General features: G+C 40.9%; 1 protein-coding gene across 2 annotated transcripts in view; it reads right to left on the minus strand.

Moving 5' to 3' along the window:
* robo2 (roundabout, axon guidance receptor, homolog 2 (Drosophila)) overlaps nucleotides 1-21,541 on the minus strand; it is a 655,443-nt gene that overhangs the window by 291,251 nt on the left and 342,651 nt on the right. For both annotated transcript variants that reach the window (XM_049467120.1, XM_049467121.1), the window contains exon 2: nucleotides 10,921-11,247. In XM_049467120.1, coding sequence (XP_049323077.1) covers nucleotides 10,921-11,247 — 327 coding nt within the window. The remainder of the gene's footprint in view (nucleotides 1-10,920; nucleotides 11,248-21,541) is intronic.

Below are 21,541 nucleotides of genomic sequence, written 5' to 3' on the forward strand. Positions count from 1 at the left end.
TTACCTAACTAAGCAAACCTCTCAAAAGTTCTGAACACTGATTCTAACCATCCGCAGCCAACTTTCCTTATGTTTACTGACTAATTTAGCTAGTTAACTGACTAAGAAAGGGTCTTCAAAGCTCTAAACACTGAAACTAGTCATCAATCACTTGATTTTCAGATGTTTACTGGCTAATTTAGCTAGTTAACTAACTAAGCAAAGGTCTCCAAAGCTAAAAACACTGTTCTCCTCCACCAGTCTTACACATTGCTTTTGGATAGGTTTATGCCACTCCTGGTGCAAAAATTCAAGCAGTTCAGCTTGTTTTTTTTTGGCTTGTGATCATCTGGCTTCCTCTTGATTATATTCCAGAGGTTTCCAATTAGGTAAAATCAAAGGAACTCATCATTTTTAAAGTGATCTCTTATTTTTTTCCAAAGCTGTATCCTGCAATTTAGCTAGTTATTCACCTAAGCAAGATAAAACTTAACAATATAGAAATGATATGAAGAAAAGTTGAGGAAAAGCATGATATTTTAACCTGAGTGTGCAACTCCTACAATGGTTCACAGTGATTTTGATAATTTAAATTGAAAAAATAAAATAAAATAAACATTTTAAATTAACATTTTAAAGTTTGGGTACATACGTTATTGACCAAAGTACTTAGCTAAATGAATAAAATGCAGAATAAATGACTCTGGCTCTCTTACTCAGAAATGTTCACAGTTTCCTACAAAAGATTTGAACCCCATAATGAGTACCAGCCTCATATCAGAGTCATTTCTTTCACACTTATCTACAGCCTAATTGCTTTTATATTACTGAAAACATTGATTAGACATGTCTGAATAGGGCTGCATGTATATTAATAATGCGTATTACATTAAGGAATGCGTGTCTCTGTCCTCAGGTAAAAGCGAGCCTCGTTCCGAGCAATTATATACACGCACACACACACACACACACACACACACACACACAAGCAGACATGATGGATTACAGCCTTGGTGTGGTCCCGCAGGGCCGTGCTCCAGGGGTTCTGTCAGATAGGGAGACAGACACCCATACGGCGCATAGTTAGGGAATTAGGATGGGCGCTGATCGGCCCGGGATACGGCGGGGACGGGCGGGTCTTCAGGGGTCAGCGGATCCAATTCCAGCCAGCGCAGCGGCGTCAGAAACGCAGCGGCCTCGCGGGAATCCGTGCAGGATCAGAGTTTTCTATTTCTATTATCAGTCCGGCGCAGAGCAGAGGCCGCAGCGCCGGCGACAAGGCCGAGGTTTCAATCACGGCAATGGGAAGAGCGCGGGGCAGCGCTCGGCTATGCCTGGAAATGCAAACAAGCGGATTGAAGTCAATAGTCTGGCCTGTGATTGGATTTAAATGATCCATTTGAAAGATCCCCATGCTTTAGGGCTCTTTTTGAGGCTAAGCAATCATGTAATGGAGTTTTAAGTAGCTTAAGGTCATAGAGACTACAATGAATCAATCGTGCAAACACACACCACACCACACACACACACACACAGAAAGAAAAACACACACAACAGCCATACCCACAGACCCAAACACACACACATTGCAGAGGAAAAAGAAATGCAAATGACACCAACTTAGGTAAACTGACCCCTGCAGGAAAAGCAAAAGGCTTTCAAAGACAGAACGAGCAAAAGATCAATAATCAGCCCAAAGAGGCTTCAATTATTTACAGCTGCACTCCCTCTCTCACCCAGGAAACTGAACGGAACTGTCCACTACACACACACACACTAATACTAGCATAGGTCTATATTTATGCTCTGCACCAAACAAATGATCCTAAGATCCTATCCTTTCTCTTGCTCATACTCACACTCTCTCTCTCCCATTCTCTCACTGACGCTCTTTCCTTTCAGACAGCTTCCTCTTACAGCGTCCACAGTTAATCCTGTTGGATGTGGTTGGTCCTTCTTGGTGGTATGCTGACATTACCCTGGATACCGTGGCTCTTGATACATCCCAAAGACTTGCTGTCTTGGTCACAGATACACCAGCAAGACACAAGTGCACCAACAATTTGTTCTCTTTTGAACTCTGGTATGTCACCCATAATGTTGTGAGCATTGCAATATTTTGAGCAAAACTGATAAAGCTCTTACTCTGCTAATTGAACCTTCACACTCTGCTCTTACTGGTGCAATAATGTGCAATTAATGAAGTTTGGCCACCAGGCTGCTCCAATTTAGCCGTGAAACCTCCCACACTAAAATGACAGGTGTTTCAGTTTCATTGTCCAACCCCTGTATGCTTTCACTTTATCTATCCTGCTCTATTACTCTTTCTAGCAAATGGTCTCTTGATCTATCTCTCTCTTATTCTATCATGCATGTTCTCAATATCTCTCTTTCTCTCTCTCTCTCTTATTCTCTCACTTATGCTCTCTTTATCCTTCGCTTTCACTCTCATTCTGTCACTTAAGCGCTGTTTTTCTTTCTTACTCTCTCTCTCTCTTTCATTCTCACTATCTCATACTCTCTCTCTCTCTCTCTCTCACCTCACTTGCATTGTCTTATCCTCTCACACATCTGTGAGATCCAGGCCTTTCAGGAATGGTGGATGCGCTGGGGATGTTACAGTAGTGACAGTCAACTGTACTGTGTGTACTATATATGAGTGTGAGGGTAAAAATAAGAGAGAAAGGTCAGTGTGTGAGTGTGTGTGTGTGTGTGTGTGAGAGAGAGAAAGAAAGAAAGAGAGAGAGAGAGAGAGAGAGAGAGAGAGAGAGAGAGAGAGAGAGAGAGAGAGAGAATGTGTGTGTATGTGCAGCAGCACAGAGGTTTCATGGGACTGATGATTTATCTGCTTTCAGAAGCACCACCTCCATACCTCCACACTGTACGTTCTCTCATAAACTCTCTCTCTCTTTCTTTATATCTCTCTCTCTCTCTTTCTCTCTCTCTTTCCAAAACACACACAAATACAGATACAAATAATATACAATTTCAATCTGGCCATAGAGACAGACTGCCGATTAGGTCAGGCTTGCCAAGATGTGTCTTTAAGATAGCCAGGCAATCTGCATGATTCAGAGTGTGTGTATATATGTATGTGTGTGCGTGTGTGTGTGTGTGTGTGTGTGTGTGTGGGTGTGTGTACCCTGTAGTAGATAAGGAGATTGCTCTTTATGGGTGCTCAGTATTGCAGTGCAGATCCAGAATGCTGACACATTCAATCAGGAGTGTGATTTCACACTCTTTATCACTCTCTCTTTCTCTCTAACCATAACCTGGCCTGAAAGATAGGGCTCTCTGGAGTACAAAAGCATGAACCTTTTGGAACCAAGCCTAATTCCAGGCGTGGGCTGATGAAGCAGTAGCTCTGTAGTTGAGGATATGGTAGGGTGGTGATCATCCAACATCCTGACTTCTCCAAATAAAGCTCTGAAAGTGCTCAGTACAATCAAATCCTTACAGCAATGCTGCAGAATATGTTTTATTTGGGGTTTTTTTGGACAATTGAGACAAAAGGTTAATCCAACCACAGCAGGAAAAGCAGGATTCTGTGTCTGAACCTGTGTTCTATCCATCTTTTGCAAACTTCAGCCTGGCCCTTCTTGAGCCCTGCCTCTACTAGGAGCCTGTTTTGAGCTGTTCTTGCTTTGCACTTCGCCCCAGCTGCCATATTGCCATTCCTTTTGTAGGTTACTTGACTCACATTTGAATAATATAATGATCATCCCAGTCAGTGGAGAGTCGATTTCGCCCTCTGCTGGTCTGTAGCTTTGTTTTGGCCAATGTCTGCTGCTTGACCTTGTTGTAATTACCTGCCATCTTAGAAATTTTAAGGATGGAAGTATCATGTAAAGACCTCTGCCAGTAAAGACAGAATTGAGCCCTTCTTTTCCTCACTTAAGACTTTTCTTTTCAACTCCTTTGGCATGCTTAATAGTTATTTCTTTTATTCCAATTACTTTTTTTGCGCTATTTCTAGCACATGTTTTGCCATCCAGTTTGTCCTATTGCAAGAGAATTGTGATGACCACAGCAGTGTTTTTTTATACTTTTCCTTGTTAAATAAGATTTGGTTTAGATGATCATCTAATCAGAAGCACATTAAGTAGAATGAGGTTTACTTGGGTTAGAATTCAAATGACACTGGAATGGAATGGCTGTCATACATGCAGAGATGCTGATTTTTAGAAAACCATGCATTGGTCTCAATTTTTTCCAAAGCTGTTCTTGCCGTGCACTTCACCCCAACTGCCATTTGCCATTCCTTTTGTAGGTTACTTGACTGATATTGGAATAAGTCAGCGAAGAGTCGATTTCACCCTCTGCCAGTCTGTAGCTTTGTTGTCCCCAACGTCTGTTGCTTGACCTTTTTGTAATGAACTGCAGTTTTAGAAATTTTAAGGATTAAAGCCACATGACGCTCACTGTATCCCTCTGCCAATGAAGACAGAATTGAGCCCTTCTTATCTTCACTCAAGACTTTTCCTTGTTGTTAAATAAGATTAAGTAGAATGAGGTGCATTTGGGCTATAATTCAGCTGACACTGGATTGGAATGGCTGTCATACATGTAGAGATGCTGATTTTTAGAAAACTTTACACTGGTCTTATAATTTTTTCCAAAGCTGTATATTTAGTACATACAGTAGTGTACTTATATTTGTCTAAGCATAGCGAGGCTTTTGTTGTGCTGGACACACCGGGCAACAGCTTGAGGTGCAGCAGTGGACGTTACCCAGCTAAGCTCCATTTTCCCACTAATTATCTTGTCCTCGCAGCTCCAAATGCTCGCTAACGGCTGGCTTAATTGCTGGAGTGTCATGTTGGAGCGCACCAACGTTCCTCTTCAAAAACTCAGGCCAATCCCAAGCCGAGTGGCCTTTTCCAAACCAGCCGGCGACATCTGTTCCCAAACTTTATCATCTGCCCACTTTCAAAGGTTATTAAATGAACAAAACTGCGGTAGTAGTGGGTTCACAACTGTTAAACAGCCACAACCATGTTTTTTTTTTTTACATTCTGAGGCCCTTGTTAATTCATATACAGCTCTGGACAAAAAAAGAAACCACTTAAAAATAGTTTCTTTGATCTTACCAAATTGAAAACCTCTAGAATATAATCAAGAGAAAGATGGATGATCACAAGCCATCAAACCAAGCTGAATTGAATTTTGAATTTTTGGACCAGGAGTGACATAAAGTTATCCAAAAGCAGTGTGTAAGACTGGTGGAGGAGAACATGCCAAGATGCATGAAAACTGTGATTTCAGCCATTTCTCATTTACTGCAAATAATTGCCCTAAATGACAATATTTGTATTTGGAATTTGGGAGAAATGTTGTTCGTAGTTCATAGAATAAAACAAAAAAAGTGCATTTTACTCAAACATATACTTTTAAATAGCAAAATGAGAGAAACTGATTCAGAAACTGAAGTGGAAGTGAAGTGTCTTAATTGGGTACCACTTTAAAATAAGACTACCTTTATAAAGAATTTATAAATGATTTACAATTAGGTTATAAATGCCTTAAAAATCATTAATAATCAGTTATAACACATACATAGAAGTGCAACAATATAGATGGCTGTGGGTTCACTATTTGACAAACAACAGGTCATTGTTGCCCTTTATACGTGTGTGTTATAACTGATTATTAATGATTTTTAAGGCATTTACAACCTAATTAGTGACAATTAATAAACTAATTGTAAACCATTTATAAACCCTTTATAAAGGTAGTCTTATTTTAAAGTGGTACCCTTAATTGTTTCAGAGCTGTACGTGTTAGATTTTCGATGTCTAAATTTAGGCACTATAGGTTAAACCTTCTTCTGTAGTTGTCACAAGCACTCACACACACACACACACACATGCTCAATTACAGAACCTGCATCTATTCAACTAACTCATAGCCTCTTTGCCTCACACACACACAAATACATGTACACACATGCATGTATACACCCCTCCACCTGCGGAGAGAGTACAGCTTGCCCCAGGTGCAACACACACACACACACACACACACCGTACACATGAAGAAGCGGGAAATCCGCCACACTGGCAAAATTATTCAAAGAGGAGCTCATTTGTGTCAGACACACACTTCAACACTTCACAATGATTTATGAACCTGCTCATTGACCCAGTTTATGTTGAAAAGGGAAGGAGAGAGCGCCCGTGACAGCATTTCTGCAGCAGATACGGCCATCGCAGCGAGGCCGGGGCACGGAGTCAGAATGTGAACACAGACAGAGAGAGAGAGAATGAGATTAAAAAGAGTAAAGGGCTCTCTGTATGCCCAGTGGGCCTTCGTTCATTGCAGGCCTTCTTCTCCCCCTTCTTTATTACTGGCTGTAGATGTGAGAGAAAGGTAGAAAGCACAGGGAGAATCAGAGTGCAGGTGTGTGAAGGTGTACACGTACAGTATTATACTCTACTGGCTCAGTAAGAGCTACAGGTATTTGGTTGAGTGAAAAACACAGTAATTGCTGTAATATAAATAAAAAACAGCCACATTTTGCTAGATATAATTTATATAGTATATTAATGAATGAATGAAGACATGAGGAGAGCATAGAAATTCTTCACAGATAGGGATTTGAACCCAAGACCCCAGTGGTGGGAGTCAAACATGCTAACCACTAATCCACTCTGCTGCCCATCATGGCAATAGGTATTAGGGGTGTGCCATTCTGTGTATTCTATGCAATAATATCGCCAACATTTTTAATACCGTGAACAATATTATATAATGAAATATCGTGCCATATCACCCACCCCTAAATTTTTGCTGTTTTTAGCAAAAGATAAACACTGTTTACACTGTTCTCATTTCCCATTATATACTGTATCTACTAGAGACAAATTATATCTGTCCAGTAGTATCATTTATTTTACTTTAATCCTGGATATATGGAGATATTTGGAGTGCATTATTATTAGTATCATGACATTCTGGATCATTGACTTCTGTTACAAATCTGATAAAATTATGTATGCAATAAAAAATATATTTTTATTATGTTGCAGTAAAAATTGTTTTTTGTTTTTCAGTGTTTTGTCATATCATCAAAAGTATTGTGTTATTGTGGAAATACCATGAAATATCGTGATGTTATTTTAGGGACATATCGCCCACCCTTAGCAAGTATACACCTACTATTTCCAGAATGACAAATCTTAACGCGTTAAAAAATATATATCAAACCTATCTATCTGGTGTTTCAATATAACATTTGGACTATAGTTAAAGGAAAACTGCCAGATTCACATTATAGTAAAAAGACACACAAAACATTCGTACAGCTTGTAAAAATGACTAAATTGGTTCAGTACAAACACATGGACCACCTCAACCCTAATTTGATTTTTGTTGTCCTGATCTGATACAGGGATAAAAGATAGGGGTCAATCCAGGCATATTTTAATGGATAGGTTATCAGCTATTTTAATCTCAATCCAATTCAGAGTAAAGTGTCCTCATAGAACCACTACTGGACATGATTATCCAGCCAGCAGCACCCAAATCACCGAAATACTGTTTTACTGGTGGGAGGATAACCGCACCTTTCTTTATTTTTAATCAGCATTGAACAGTGTGCTCAGATCTAAGTGGAGAACATGTGGTGTTACTAAAAAGTAAAAGCTTTTCGGAACCACAGCAACTAAACTATACACTGTCAGAAATACATATTGCAAAGTTAAGTGCTGAGGAGCACAGTGCAGAAAACAGCTCCCAATAATTTTGTGCATGTATATATGGCCAATTTATACCCATATGTTTGGCCATTTAAAGACCACAGAGCCATAAATCAACAATGCAGTGGCACAAACAGAGTATACACTATTTAGTAACCTGCTATTCCAATCACTTCATCCCTTTCCTTATCGTCCTTCTCATACTGTAAGAAAGGAGGTGATCTTTCCGCTCAACAAATAAATGGTATGAATGATGACACGCAGCACTACTTATCTTCACTGCATTTCTAATGGCTGATATTTAAAGAGGTGCAATCTGCTGTTATATTAATAATGCAGTGAGCCCCATTCAGAGACCTCTCTCTCTCTCTCTCTCTTTCTCCCCTGTCCAGCTCCACTGGTGCTCACAGAACGCCTGTCTTCAATCTGTTTCCACACAGCCATTCACTCAGCTCACGGGGGTCCTACACGCTCATGCACAGCAAAACATGTGGAGAACATGCACCAGAGAGATAATAATAAAGGAGGAGAGTGATTGAAGTTTGAAGAGTGTGTGGGCTGTAATTTAGGAGGCTGCCAACACCTTTAAACATCAAAAAAACAAGTTTAGAGATTAGATAGAAAGACAAGAAGCCCATCCCTTTAAATGAAATGGGCAATATCTTTAAAATAAGTTACATTTTCAGGTCTAAATACGATGATACACAGCCAACATCAGTATGTTTATCAGAGCACTTGTCCAGTTTTGGCTCGTCCTGCTGTCGGCCTTCTACAGTTCTGATCCTACTGACCCCTCTGACCCTTGACCTTTGACCTATACACAGTTAAGTGCTCAGCACTCCATTTAGGCTCTATTCTCCTATTTCTACTTCCACTCAGAAATGAGTAGAAGAGAAAGAAAGAGAGAGGTACAGAAACCAGAGATATATAAAGAAAGATAAGTAGAAATACAGAGCAATACACAGCAATACAGAGAAAGAGAAGGAAGGAGATAGAGGAGGAAAAGAGAGAGGGAGGGGAAGTGCAACGAGTAGTGGAGCTGAAAAAAAGGAAAAAGAAAAGAAAAGAATAATCGGGGGGACTTCATCAATTTTTCATGAATTTTCATTTAGGCGAGGAGACCCCTCTTAAAGCGATCGATAGATCAAGCGGCTGTCACACAGTTAGCACCTGGGGGCTGCTGCCATGGCCACGGAAGAGCTGGGAGAAGATCAGAGACAGCTTGCCACGGCAACACACACCCCCTACCAGCTTCTTATATACACACACACAAATACACACACACACACACACACACATACATACATACACACAGCCCATTTCCCATTTCCGGCTCTTGTCTTTAACCTGCATCACTGCTGAGCTGAGCACCTTCAGCTACAGGCTGATAAATGACGGAATGAAGGAAGCAGCTTTTCTTAATGTTGCTCTGAACACCTCCACCAGCTTCAGGTACAGTACAATATCCAACACAAACACACACTCACACATGCACACACACACACACAGAGTGCTTGGGTTCATGGAGAGTCTGGGCTCACAGCAGAGCTGATGTAGAGCCATTCATTCATCCATTCATTCAATATTTAACAAAGTGTAGAGTGTGCAGTATCGATCAGCTCGGCTAAAAAACGCGCCTCGTGATTAGGGGTTCACGTAGTTGGCAAGTCCAGACCATTCCCCCCATGGACTTTAATCTAGCGTGTTTAATCTTTAATTAATACTAGCTTGGCATTTAGGCTAGTGTTAGGACACTGTTGGAGGCGGGGCTATATAATGTACCACAATGTATGATAGGAAATGTATAGGTACAATCTTGAAAATCTCCACTTTCTAGAGTAAATAATGGTTATGCACATTGTTTTTTACTTAATATAAGCTAATAGTGTGACAAAATATATTGTAATCAGTAATCAGTATCAAGAAAAGTAAAAAAACTGTAGATTGTCAATGTCTCTTGATCAAAAATGACGAAAAAAAAAAAAGCTATGTCACATCCATCCCTACTATTACTGTAAATTAATATTTATGCCCTTTATTACAAGAAAACCAGAATATCTGAATCAGTATCATGAGAACAGAAAGGTGGAGGGGTGCATCCTTGCAGCAAAAACTCTTGGACATATTTGAACAGTAGAAAATCAATGGTGAAATCCAGCGTCAGGCCTTACAATAAACAGACAACAACAACAAAAAAAACTCTACTACACTACTCTCTACTGTTAGGTCTCGTTGTCAATATTTGTTCACAGAAACTAAACGGCCATCATCCCCGTAATCAATTTTATTAGTCTTGGCGTCTATGAAGAGTGAGAAGCGAATCAGGCCAAGCAGCAGAGCTGTCAGTCATAGAATTGTGCTCTTAGCTGCAAAGATAATCAGGGCCTTGCAGGGCACGTTCCCTCAGGGAGTGCTCATTAGCCTGGTGGGGGCGCTGTATAGCAAGGTGGAGGGGGGGGGGAGGCACTTCAAAGCTAAGCCCATCCACAGGTCACCCTCAAATCTGTCAATACCTCCACCCCCCACAGCCTTACTGCCAGTGTCAAGTGACACCCCCCCATCTCTTTTTCATCTGAGCCCTCCTGTCTTTTCTTGGCCTGTTCTATCGTTTCCATTCCAGGAGGTGAAGCCAAGAAGCTGGGCAAAGCAAGCTGAAAGGGCAAACCTACCACCTACCAGCCTGCTCTGCAAAAAAAAAACAAAAAAAAACACTGATATGCTGAAATGTAAGTCCGGCAAACTCTTATTCAGGCTGCGTCTTCAGAAACAAAACAACGAATGGGTTTCTATAATCTTGACTCTGACCTAAAAAAAGAAAGCTAATTTCTTCAAAAACCTTCGAAAGGAAAACAAAAAAAAAACGCATTAGCGGAACAGACATTAACCCAAATGCAAACCTCAAGCAAGCAATCCCTTCATCCCTTTTTTACGATTTCCTTTGATTACTGCCTATTTTAAGCTTCTAATTGTATGTCATTTCCTGTATTAGACTTAGACCAAAATTGTACGTCCATGTAATCACACAACCCATTGGCCAACAGCCGCCTAAATTAAACAACAGCAAAAATAACGTTCCAAGGTCTGAACCTACTTTCTGATTCCAGGCACAAACCCAGCCATTCCCAACCATTCTGTTTTTTGAGACAGAACAGGCCAAAAGCAATCTTGAGGTTGTCTTGTAAAACATTCGAAGAAAAAGAAACAACGAAGAAAAAAGACTGGCAGATAAAATCCTCGGACTTACATGCTACTTCCAGCGAGGCGTTGCGACTGACGGCTTCTCCCAGGTAGTTTCGGGCCACGCAGACGTACGCCCCTTCGTCCGGTTTGCTGCGGCGCCCGTGGACTATCCTGAGGAAGAAGAGCGAGCCGCTGGGCAGCAGCATGCGGTGGGAGCGCGAGTCGTCCTTGTCCGTCTCCACCCTCTCTCCGTCCTTGTACCACTCCACAGTGGGCGTGGGCCGCCCCTCGGCCTTGCAGTTGAGGGTGGCCGGCTCGCCCTTGGACACGATGAGGTCGGAGGGGTGCTCCACGATGCGGGGCGGGGAGTCCTCCTGCCGCAGACGGGATCCTGAAGAGCACACATAGAACAAGAGGAAAATTAGACTTGGAACTGACTCAGCTTTTTGATGGCAGCAAGACAAACCACTGGAGAAGCAAGAATGCATATTTCAAAGGGCTCCTACTGAAGATAGGCTTTTATATTTGCTTAACTAAAACTTAATTATATTTAATTACATACTGTTAAAAGCTTATTATTGTCAACTGTTTCGACTTCATTGTTAAAAAAAATCTGGTGTCACAATATCATTTAAAGATATCATTTAAACCAATTAATAGTAATTGCCATAAATAGAAGAAAAGTAGAAAGGATAAGAGCGTCATAAAATTGATTAATCGATTAGCTAGCTAGTCTGCAGACAAAAACTGCTGCTTAAACCAATGTTTGTTCAGCTGTTTACAGATCTACTGTATACTGCACAACAGTTAATTAATCATCTAATCAATTGGCAACCAAGTGGCATAAGGAACTAAATAAAATCACAGAAAATGCCATAAAATACCAAATTTAGCTAGCTAGCTTTACATATATGCTAAAAAGTTAGACAACAAGGAACAACAATGTAATTACAACAATTTAAATTGGTAAAAACAGCTCAGAAATACTTAAAACTGATGAAGCAAAGTTAGTAAGCTAGTTTATTACAGGGTGTTCAATGGAAAACAGCTGATAAAGTAAAGCAGCTGATGCAGACCTAGCTAAAATTGACAGCAGCTAGCTAGCTTAACTAGCTTGCTAGTCAATTAATAAGAATTGTCTGGCATTGTCTGGCATTCTTAGAAAAAAACTATTACACAAAGCTAGTACAACAAGCCACAAAAAGAAAAAAATCTAAAGATACTTTTCCAGAGGGTCATTTTTACCATTTTTTACCATTTTTACCAAAACTTCAGAAAAACAAAGCCTCTTCCCGTCTTCTCTTGCCAAGTCCTAGATCTACTCACTGCAAGAATGATTCTCACAATTCCAACCTCACTACCCAATGAGCTAATTCGAGGCGTCACGTAGTGCACAAGCAAACCATCGGGGATCTGCCCTGTGTGACACAGGGCTTTCGAGGGGTTAGACCCACGCTGTGTTAAAATGCTAATCCCCTGAGCCTTCCCCTGCGTGGCTCTGCTTCATGTATGGGTGATGCTAGCAAGCTGCACTAGAAGTCTGGCCCTTATGATAATAGTGCTGGGGAGAGCGTGTGGTGTGAGCCTTAACCCCGGAGATAAGGAGCCAGGGGCCACCCAGCATTTACATTACTGAAGCCTGGACGAGCTGGAGACAAAAGCGGGCCCTGATCCCTGAAAAACCCCGGCCAAAAAGAGAGGCTTAGCCTGGCCGGCTAATGCTGCCGTGTTAGCATTACACGCTTCAATAGGACATGGCTGGTGCGTGCGGGGGCCCTCTCTTGATTGTAAATGCTCATTTTCCACTCTTTTCAAGGATTTGAATTGCTTAACTCTTATAGAGAGTTTAGAAAGGGGGAGGGTTACGTTGGCATTTGTTTGTTGGCATATGTTGCATATGCTGCTTATGCTTATGTTGTACGTACAGGGGTTGGACAATGAAACTGAAACACCTGTCATTTTAGTGTGGGAAGTTCATGACCAACTTGGAGCAGCCTGGTGGCCAATCTTTATTAATTGCACATTATTACACCAGTAAGAGCAGAGTGTGAAGGTTTAATTAGCAGAGTAAGAGCTTTAACAGTTTTGCTCAAAATATTGCAATGCACACAACATTATGGGTGACATACAAGAGTTCAAAGAGGACAAATTGTTGGTGTCTTGCTGGCGCATCTTTGACCAAGACAGCAAGTCTTTGTGATGTATCAAGAGCCACGGTATTCAGGGTAATGTCAGCATACCACCAAGAAGAACAAACCACATTCAACAGGATTAACTGTGGACGCTGTAAGAGGTAGCTGTCTGAAAGGGATGTTCGGGTGTTAACCCGGATTGTATCCAAAAAACATAAAACTACGGCTGCCCAAATCACGGCAGAATTCAATGTGCACCTCAACTCAACTCTCCTGTTTCCACCAGAACTGTCCGTCGGGACAATAAATTACTGTGGACTAGAACCAGGTGTTTTAGTTTCATTGTCCAACCCCAGTATGTGAGTATATCTGCACATTAAAATGCATCAAAACTTAATCATATCTAACAAAATCTAGCTGGATGTGGTATAAACGCAGGTTCTACACTGTGAGTTATAGTGCACAGAATGCCTCTTCAGTAGAGCAAGCACAGCAGAGGAAACAGGGGCATGAACCTCCCCCAGGAGGCCAGGTGTTCTGCTGACGTACAAAAGGTGTGCTGTACCACAAAGTCCTTTGTGTCAGTGCTGTGTAAAGCAGCCGTAGGGGTGGTGGAAGGAGCTATGAAAGCAGAATGGGGGTCTGGTGGGTCCAGGAGAGCTTGAATGCTGATGGTGACTGTGCATGTATCGCAGCTAGCTAGCCGCGTGGATCAGAAAACAGGAGCGGATTCAGCACTCTGAAACGAGGACAAGGACAGGATATTGGAGCCACGCTGTCAGCGTAAAAAGTGTGTGTTTTTTTTTTTAGGGAGAGTAAAAGGGAGTGCTGCACACAATGGACCAAATAATGTATTCCCATTATTTTTGAAAAATGGCTGCAATCGCAAAAAAATATGTTCCCAAAATGGCAACTGTAGGCAAGAAGAAAAAAAAAACCTTTCTAACTTTCAATGGAGGTCACAAATGATATATCATCCCAGAAATGATTGCGATAAATTTGGTTACTATGGTAATTTTTAAAAACCATTTAAATTCCACTGACAAAATGATAATTAAATAGCATAACACACAACAATTATTTAAATAATCTTAGTTTGGAAATATGTATATTTTTCTTTCACCTACTGCAGTCCACACTGTTGGTATGAAGTCAGTCAGTTATTGAAGCATTGGTCATTTAGCATGACTGGCTAAAATGCTGTTCGCTGTTAAATATGTGAAAAAACATTCAAATGAACACAATAGACAATATCACGATAATCAAATATTATTGAGGTAATGTCCACATATTGTGCGATAAATCGAGGTAAATGTAAATATTGTGACAGGCCTAATTTTGGGGCAGTTCTATTCGTCATGACATTTGGACAAAATGTAAAGAACAAGTGCCAGATTTATTGTGATTTATTGGTCAGTTCACTCAAAAACTCAGAATTATTGATGGGTCACAAACTCTTCTGCAATATCAGCATTATCAGGATCAGGCTGATATCGAAACTCCAATTAACAGATAATACTTCGAGGAGCCCTATGCAGCCCTACTGCATGTGTGTCTTGTCCCTCTGTGAAGACTCCAGAAGGTCAATTGTCTCCCACTGTGCTGTATTGACCCCGGACTGGAGGAGGGGACTTCTCCGTACTTCACCTAATTTGAGCTAATTCCTACCATTTCCCTCGCATTGATCAATGATCAGAGCTGCTGTCTGTTGTCTAAGTGGAGTAAACGAGGGACGAGGAACAGGCCGGCGAGGGGGTCGCAACCCGCTAATGGAACACGATCTAATCTGCTATACAAACTATAAAGGTGTGATAGACGTTTAAATACCATTTAGCATGCGATGGTGTATACTTGTTTTCAATTGTTTTCTGTGTGATTGCAGTGGGCTATGGCACAATAAGCATCCAAATATAGTAATACTGTGGAAAATAACATATACAAATGTTGCCTGGAAGCTGTCTGTGTGAGTGGATTCACTCTTGGCCAGCATTGAACCTTCCAACAAGACATTTTTTAACCAAAATATACCTCAAAGCCCACCAAGGCTTGGTTTCAGAAGAAGTCCTGGAAGATTCTGTGGTAATTTTTCTCTAGAGCCAATATTTTCTAAGCTACGTCAACCAAATTTGGCCAAATTGTAGAACCAATGGACTAGTTCATGCGTTGTGCTTTGTGAACCCATCTAACTTACACTTTCCTTGAAATCATAGCACAGTTAATCCTGAAAGGAATGAATGGCGGAATCTTCAGCCTCACATTTTGCCCAAAAGTTTAAAAGGCACAGCTCTAATAGCTGAAAGTATTCACATTTGACCATTTAGCCAAATATTTCTGGGCTCCAATATTTAGAAAGGCATATTAACCTAATACACCTTAAAAACAACCATAGCAAGAGTGTCATAACCACTTAGGAACACCATATAATAACCAAAAATTTAGATACCACAGCAATCCCCACAACAGCAAACCACTTAGCAACCACATAGCAACACTGCTGGACAGCAATCCCACCCTTGTTCTTGTTGCTGAGCAAGATATACAAATCCCCAAGTCAGCACATCACAAGGCCTCTAATTCTCCGCCAACCAATTCAGTCCACATTGCCATGGGGAATACCGGTTGAATATGTCTTTACAACATAGAAAATTACATATAAAATGGTATATTTTAATGAATGAAGTGCCAATTAATACCCTGACATTGATAAACGCTGAGACAGAGATAAGGTGACAGAGCCACAGACCCTTTTCTCCCCGCGCTCCCAGTGTTATCTCATTGGAGCATCTGCTTCCTCTCCACAACGCTGTGCCGTGTTACTGGCAGAGGTTTTAACACGGCCGAGGCAAAGACACGACGAGCGTTCGCCACGCGATTCGATTTCTATCAGTTTAATTTCTTTTAATCCAATTTGCATTCCAATCTACATCCTCTAATCACTTAAACCTTGAGGCACCATCTGCCTGCTGCTCCTCCGAAGCAAGAGAAAAATGTACTGTAGCAGATGCCTGTGCGATTCCTTAGGAAAGGGGGATGGCTAGAGCAGTGATGGATGAATGTGACTGCACAGGATCTTAGATCTTTGTATCTGCATTTCAATAAATAGTAATAATAAAAACAGAATAAAAACGTCACATCGTCTCTTTGGGTTATGCACACAGCACTGCATTTGCGTAAACAAATCTCTAAACAGATTATTAGAATCTCAAAGTCTGATTATTATTATTATCTACACAATCAGATAATAATAGTAGTAGTTAAGAAAATTAGTTATCAGAACAGAAGTTCCATGCTAGAAACAAGCACATGGACAAACAGGGGGATCCTTAATGACTTGTACTCTGAATGACCTCACTGACCTCAGATGTCCTCATTAAGGAAGGATCACTGTTTTATTAATCCTGCACTAAAGAGACTCAACTAATTTGTTTCTATGTAGCAGAACTATGTGGATCCATAATATATGTATATATATATATATATATATATATATATATATATATATATATATACATATATTAATCAACCCCCTCTGCGAACTATTTGCAATGATTTATTAGCAAACTTCCAGCTGTTTGTAATAAACCACTCAACTGATATATTATTCTGATGTATTATTCATACTGTCATTCATAACATGCGTCTTTAGAACTTAGTAGAGCACCTTCTTGCTGTTATGAGCTGCTGCAATGAATCGTATCCTTTTTCTCAAAAGCAATGGTCTCCAGTTCACTAATTTTTTTGGATTTGCGTGCTCCAATCACCTTCTTTTAATCCCCCAAAAAACGTTCTATGTGCTTCAAGTCAGGCGACTGTTAGAGCCACCACAGAATCTTCCAGGACTTCTTCTAAAACCTTCTAAAAAGTATTGGGTAAGGTTTGGGTTTGAAGTGTCCTGTTGGAAGGTTCAATGTTGGCCAAGAGTGAATCTACTCACACAGGAGCTTTTCAGTGCCACATTTGTAAATGTTCATAAACCTAATTTGTTTTTGGAGTTGCATGTAGTTGTCTATATGTACTGATCCTTTTCCAAACCAACTTCTAACCTTTATCACACCTTTATCAGCTAATAAACCAACTTTTTACACTTCTGTCACTTTAAAAATACATGATTATATATATATATATCTCCTCTGCTCTGTTTGTTCTAGTCAAGGAAATTTTCTAAAAATGTAAGCATCAGCTATTCCCTTCCATTCACAGTCTCCCGCACTCTCCTCACTCTTTTGACACATTTGGACGTAGCATATCACACTGAAAGGCTAATGTATCTTCCCATCAGCCGGCCGTGAGACTGGCCACCGGCAAAGTCAATTTGCTTCATTCCACTGAAGCCCACCCCCCTACATTCGCTCTTTCTCTCTCTCTCTTTCTCTCTCTCTCTGTCCGGTAAAACGCTCTGGCTGTTGCCCTCTCCTAATGCGATCATTGGTTGTTGTGCAATCAAGAGCTTTCTGCAGCCTGGACGAGTGCACTTCACCCCGGCCCGGCCCGTTCCAATCAAAGAGTCATTTCTCCCCTTTAGACCTCTGACCCCCCCCCTTCCCCAGCTCCATTGTAGAGACACCATTATTTTACAAACTGCCTGTGGCAGGCCACGCACACACTAACGCAGCAAAAAACTAGGCGGAAATGTCCATTCCAATCAAAAGGAGGTTAAATGGATATGGTACGCTCTGCGGATGGATGCAATATAAAACGCTCCATTACTGAATGAATTATGACCCAAACACAACAGGCCACTCTGTGCTTTTAGGGGTTTATACTGTACATCTAAAATGATGGCTGGGTAAAAAGCAAAATGCACAAAAAGCTAAATTTCCCTCTCTTTTATTTGTCCAATCATCAGCTAAAAGATGTTTGAGGTTTGAAATGTATGCTACTCTCAGTGTTCAAACTGTAGTGTTCAACCTTTTGAAATCCATTTTTTTCCAGTTCGGCTCCTATTGGGAGTTGTAGGTTTGTTGGGTTTCATTGTATTTGTATATTTTACACCTAAAGCTCAATTCTATGATTCTATCCATATTTTCTATCACCATAAACCATAAGGTTCCTTTTACTATTGCTAACAGACGTAGTAATAAAAATGTTTAGTCACCAAGTAAACTGCATGTCCAAATATTTGGCACACAGTCTATTCCCTGTAGAAAAGCACTACCAACAGAACAGCACTCTTGTGCAGATACTTAACACTAAATCTATTGGCCATTATATACAATGCCATGTAAGAGCTAGAGGGGCATAAACCTACCCAAACAGTGGAACTGTGCTCTCTGGAATGAATGTTGGTGCCACATCCAATACTTCAACTAACATTCATTCATACCACAACAACCAATTTACAATTTACAGTCCGGAATGCAAACAAAAATCCTCACAGCACTACTACAAAATACTACAAAATCTGGTAGAGGTCTACTAGAAACCCTTTCCTGGACAGTAGAGACAGTATCTCCAACAAAACTTCAACAAAACTGTTTCAATAACACTCACTTCAATAGAAGAAGATACAAAGAATAAGCAGGAGTCCCAATGCTACTTGCTAACACAGTGCAGCTTACAAGAGCTAGATCCTCAAAGAACTGGAAGGAAGGAGGAGGAGAATGTGGTTTCTATGGATGCGCAGACAGGCCTCAAGGGGCTGCTCTGTAATGTTCAGCATTGTTTACAGGCTGGTCAAGAACAATGGCTGCCTCCCTGTGCCTCCCCCAGCTCTATAGCATGGGGAGCAGGCTAATTTCGTCCCCCTGTACTACATGTTCCACATGTTCCACCATAGTCATTCAGATGTGGATGGTGAATGGGGAGGGCAGAGCCGAATACACAGAGTTGAAGAAACTTGTAGAGTTGTTTTTTTTTTTTTGTTTTTTTTTTCGAAGGCCTCGTTGTGGCAATTGAAGCAAACTTCAGGGCCCAAGCATGTACTTGATGGTTGATGGGCTGCGTAGACGTGAAACAAATCACGGAGCATTTTCACTGCAGCTCGTAAAAAGCCTAACCCATAAAACACGTATATATATATATATATATATATATATATATATATATATATATATATATATATATATAAAAAAACATCTCCAGCAGGTGAGAGTGAATTTCTCCTCCTCTGTTGACCACACAAGCAGACTCAGCACCCCTCCGATTATCTTTATCACATATTTATTCATGCGGAGGCTAGGAAGCTGCCAAGCTTTGATGATCTTTTTGTAATTATTTTTATTAGCTCCCCAGAGAAAATCCCCCCCTTCGACCCCCGGCCCACCAACCAAATCAATACCAGCTACACAGCCACAGCTCCCCTCCCCATCAAAAAAAAAGAAAAAGAAAACTCCCCAAAGACAAATCACTTATTCTGCCAAGCAGGCATGAGCATGTGTGTGTGTGTTTGTAATACGTGTGAGGGTAAGGCCAATCAGAGGTAACCACTGGCAACCTTCCAAACAGGGTCCGAAGGGATTCCAATCACAGTGGCAAGGTGCAATGCGAAACCAAAATGTACAAAAGGCATCATTATCGCATTTCTACATTTTAAATAAATATAAAAATTGCCAAGGGCTGGTAATAACCTGGCTTTCCATAAGCTGGTCAATTAGAGTCCAGCTACTGCAGCCTACCTGTCTGTTTACAAGAGGCCAGCAATATGTTAAGCATCCAAATTGGACTGTAAATGGGAGAAGAAGAAAAAAATAGCTTAGCTTGAGATACACAGGGGTTGTAAGGGTTGTTTAGAGAATGTTTCTTATTTGCGGATGTCAAAAAAAAATTAATTTTTTAATTCTCAGTTCTTGTTATAATGTGATTCAGTTGTTTTTTTGTTGGCTAGATGAGCGCATGGGTCACAACATCTCAAAAACATCAGGCAGGTCTTCATCTGGTGTTCCCACTATAAAAAGTGGACAGCATCTAAAAAAATCGTCCAAGAAGTAATAAAAAATGAGAACAGTGGAAACTTTTGTATGAAATGATATATTGTGCGGCCCTAGCCCATGTTTAATTTAAACACAAGGTAGGATTGGCTACCCCTACAAGCCTAACGTCACCAGTTTAGAATGATACATTGAAGGCTACTAAAGCATAACAGAAAGTACGTACGCCAATCACTCGTTCACCAGCCAGTAATTTACAAGATTCTACCTTTTTTCACTAAATCTGGATTCAAACTCTCCAGTAAGACTGAATATTCTAGTTAACATGCCTAAAACACAGCCAAGCTATTCTATGATATACAGTGTGGTGCCTTGATTGGTTTGCAAACTAGCCTATTAAAGCAGAGCTCATCAAATTATTCATGATTTATGAGCACAACATAAAATCAACACCAGTTTATTTTAATATAGGACCAAATAATGGGGATGGTAAATGGCCACAAAAGATTGTATCTGAGCTTTTTTGCCCTAAACAAAGTTACAGAAGTGCTCCAAGTGGTCCAGTGGACTGAGGCACTGCCACTATGATCAGGAGATCCCTGGTTCGAATCCTGCTTATGTAGTTTGCCATCGGCTACCGTAACTCTGAGAAAGCACAATGGGCCTTGCTCTCTCTTTGGGTGGGTAGATGGCACTCTTTCTCCCCTCATCACTCCAAAGGGTGATGTCGCTCAGCACAAGGCTGCGTCTGTGAGCTGATGTATAGGAACCGAGTCGCTGCGCTTTCCTCCGAGTGCGCTGTGATGCTATGATGCAATGATGCATCAGCGGCAGTTTTAAAAAGAGACGGTGGCTGACTTTACATGTATCGGAGGAGGCATGTGTTTGTCTTCACCCTTCGTGGTGTGTTGGGGTATCACTAGTGATAGGGGGACTTCTAATGGGTGGGTTGGATAATTGGTTGTGTAAATTGGGGATAAAATGGGATAACTAATTTATTAATACTTATTTGCACTATAAGGCTATAAACACTGGGCGTAGTAGACGGGGTCAGACCTTTAGCTTTGCTTTAGTTGCATCTGCATAGTTTACATACTTAAGGACGTGTCTCGTTCTCTGTAATTTCATACACGACTGCGCCGCAACTGTAAACAGCAAAATCCGTGTAGGCCCAGCTCACACTGCTGCTACACTAGCCAGATTTAAATATGCCTACATTGCTCAAAGCAACAGGATCCGATCAGTATCAGGAGTCTGTAGCTACGTTTAAAAAAAGAACAAGCGTAAACATGTTATGCTGTGTCTCAGTTGCATTATGATGATGATGATCTGATCACCAAGATCGGACGTTGATGGCAGGTGTAAACAGGGCAGCGCTATCTGCATTAGCTACAGAGTTACAGAGTGGATGGTCGCTTCAGGGTGAAGCTCTCCAGAGATCAGTGTCCTGTTTTAGGCCTTTCAACAGCTAGAGGTTATGCTATACAGTTTCAGCACCAGCCTGTGTATCTTTATTCCTTCATTCCTCCATCTCTCTTTCTCTTTCTCTATCTCTCTCACTCTCTCTCTCTCCCGCTGATGGATGTCTTCACTCGGGTCAGAGTGGCACAGGCCCATTCGTCATGTCATCATGTCATCAGAGGGAAATGTAGAAAAAACAGGGCAGGGAAAAAGGGATGATGTTTCT

The sequence above is a fragment of the Astyanax mexicanus genome, chromosome 18, assembly GCF_023375975.1.
Source record: "Astyanax mexicanus isolate ESR-SI-001 chromosome 18, AstMex3_surface, whole genome shotgun sequence".
In the NCBI taxonomy this organism is placed as follows: Eukaryota; Metazoa; Chordata; class Actinopteri; order Characiformes; family Acestrorhamphidae; genus Astyanax; species Astyanax mexicanus.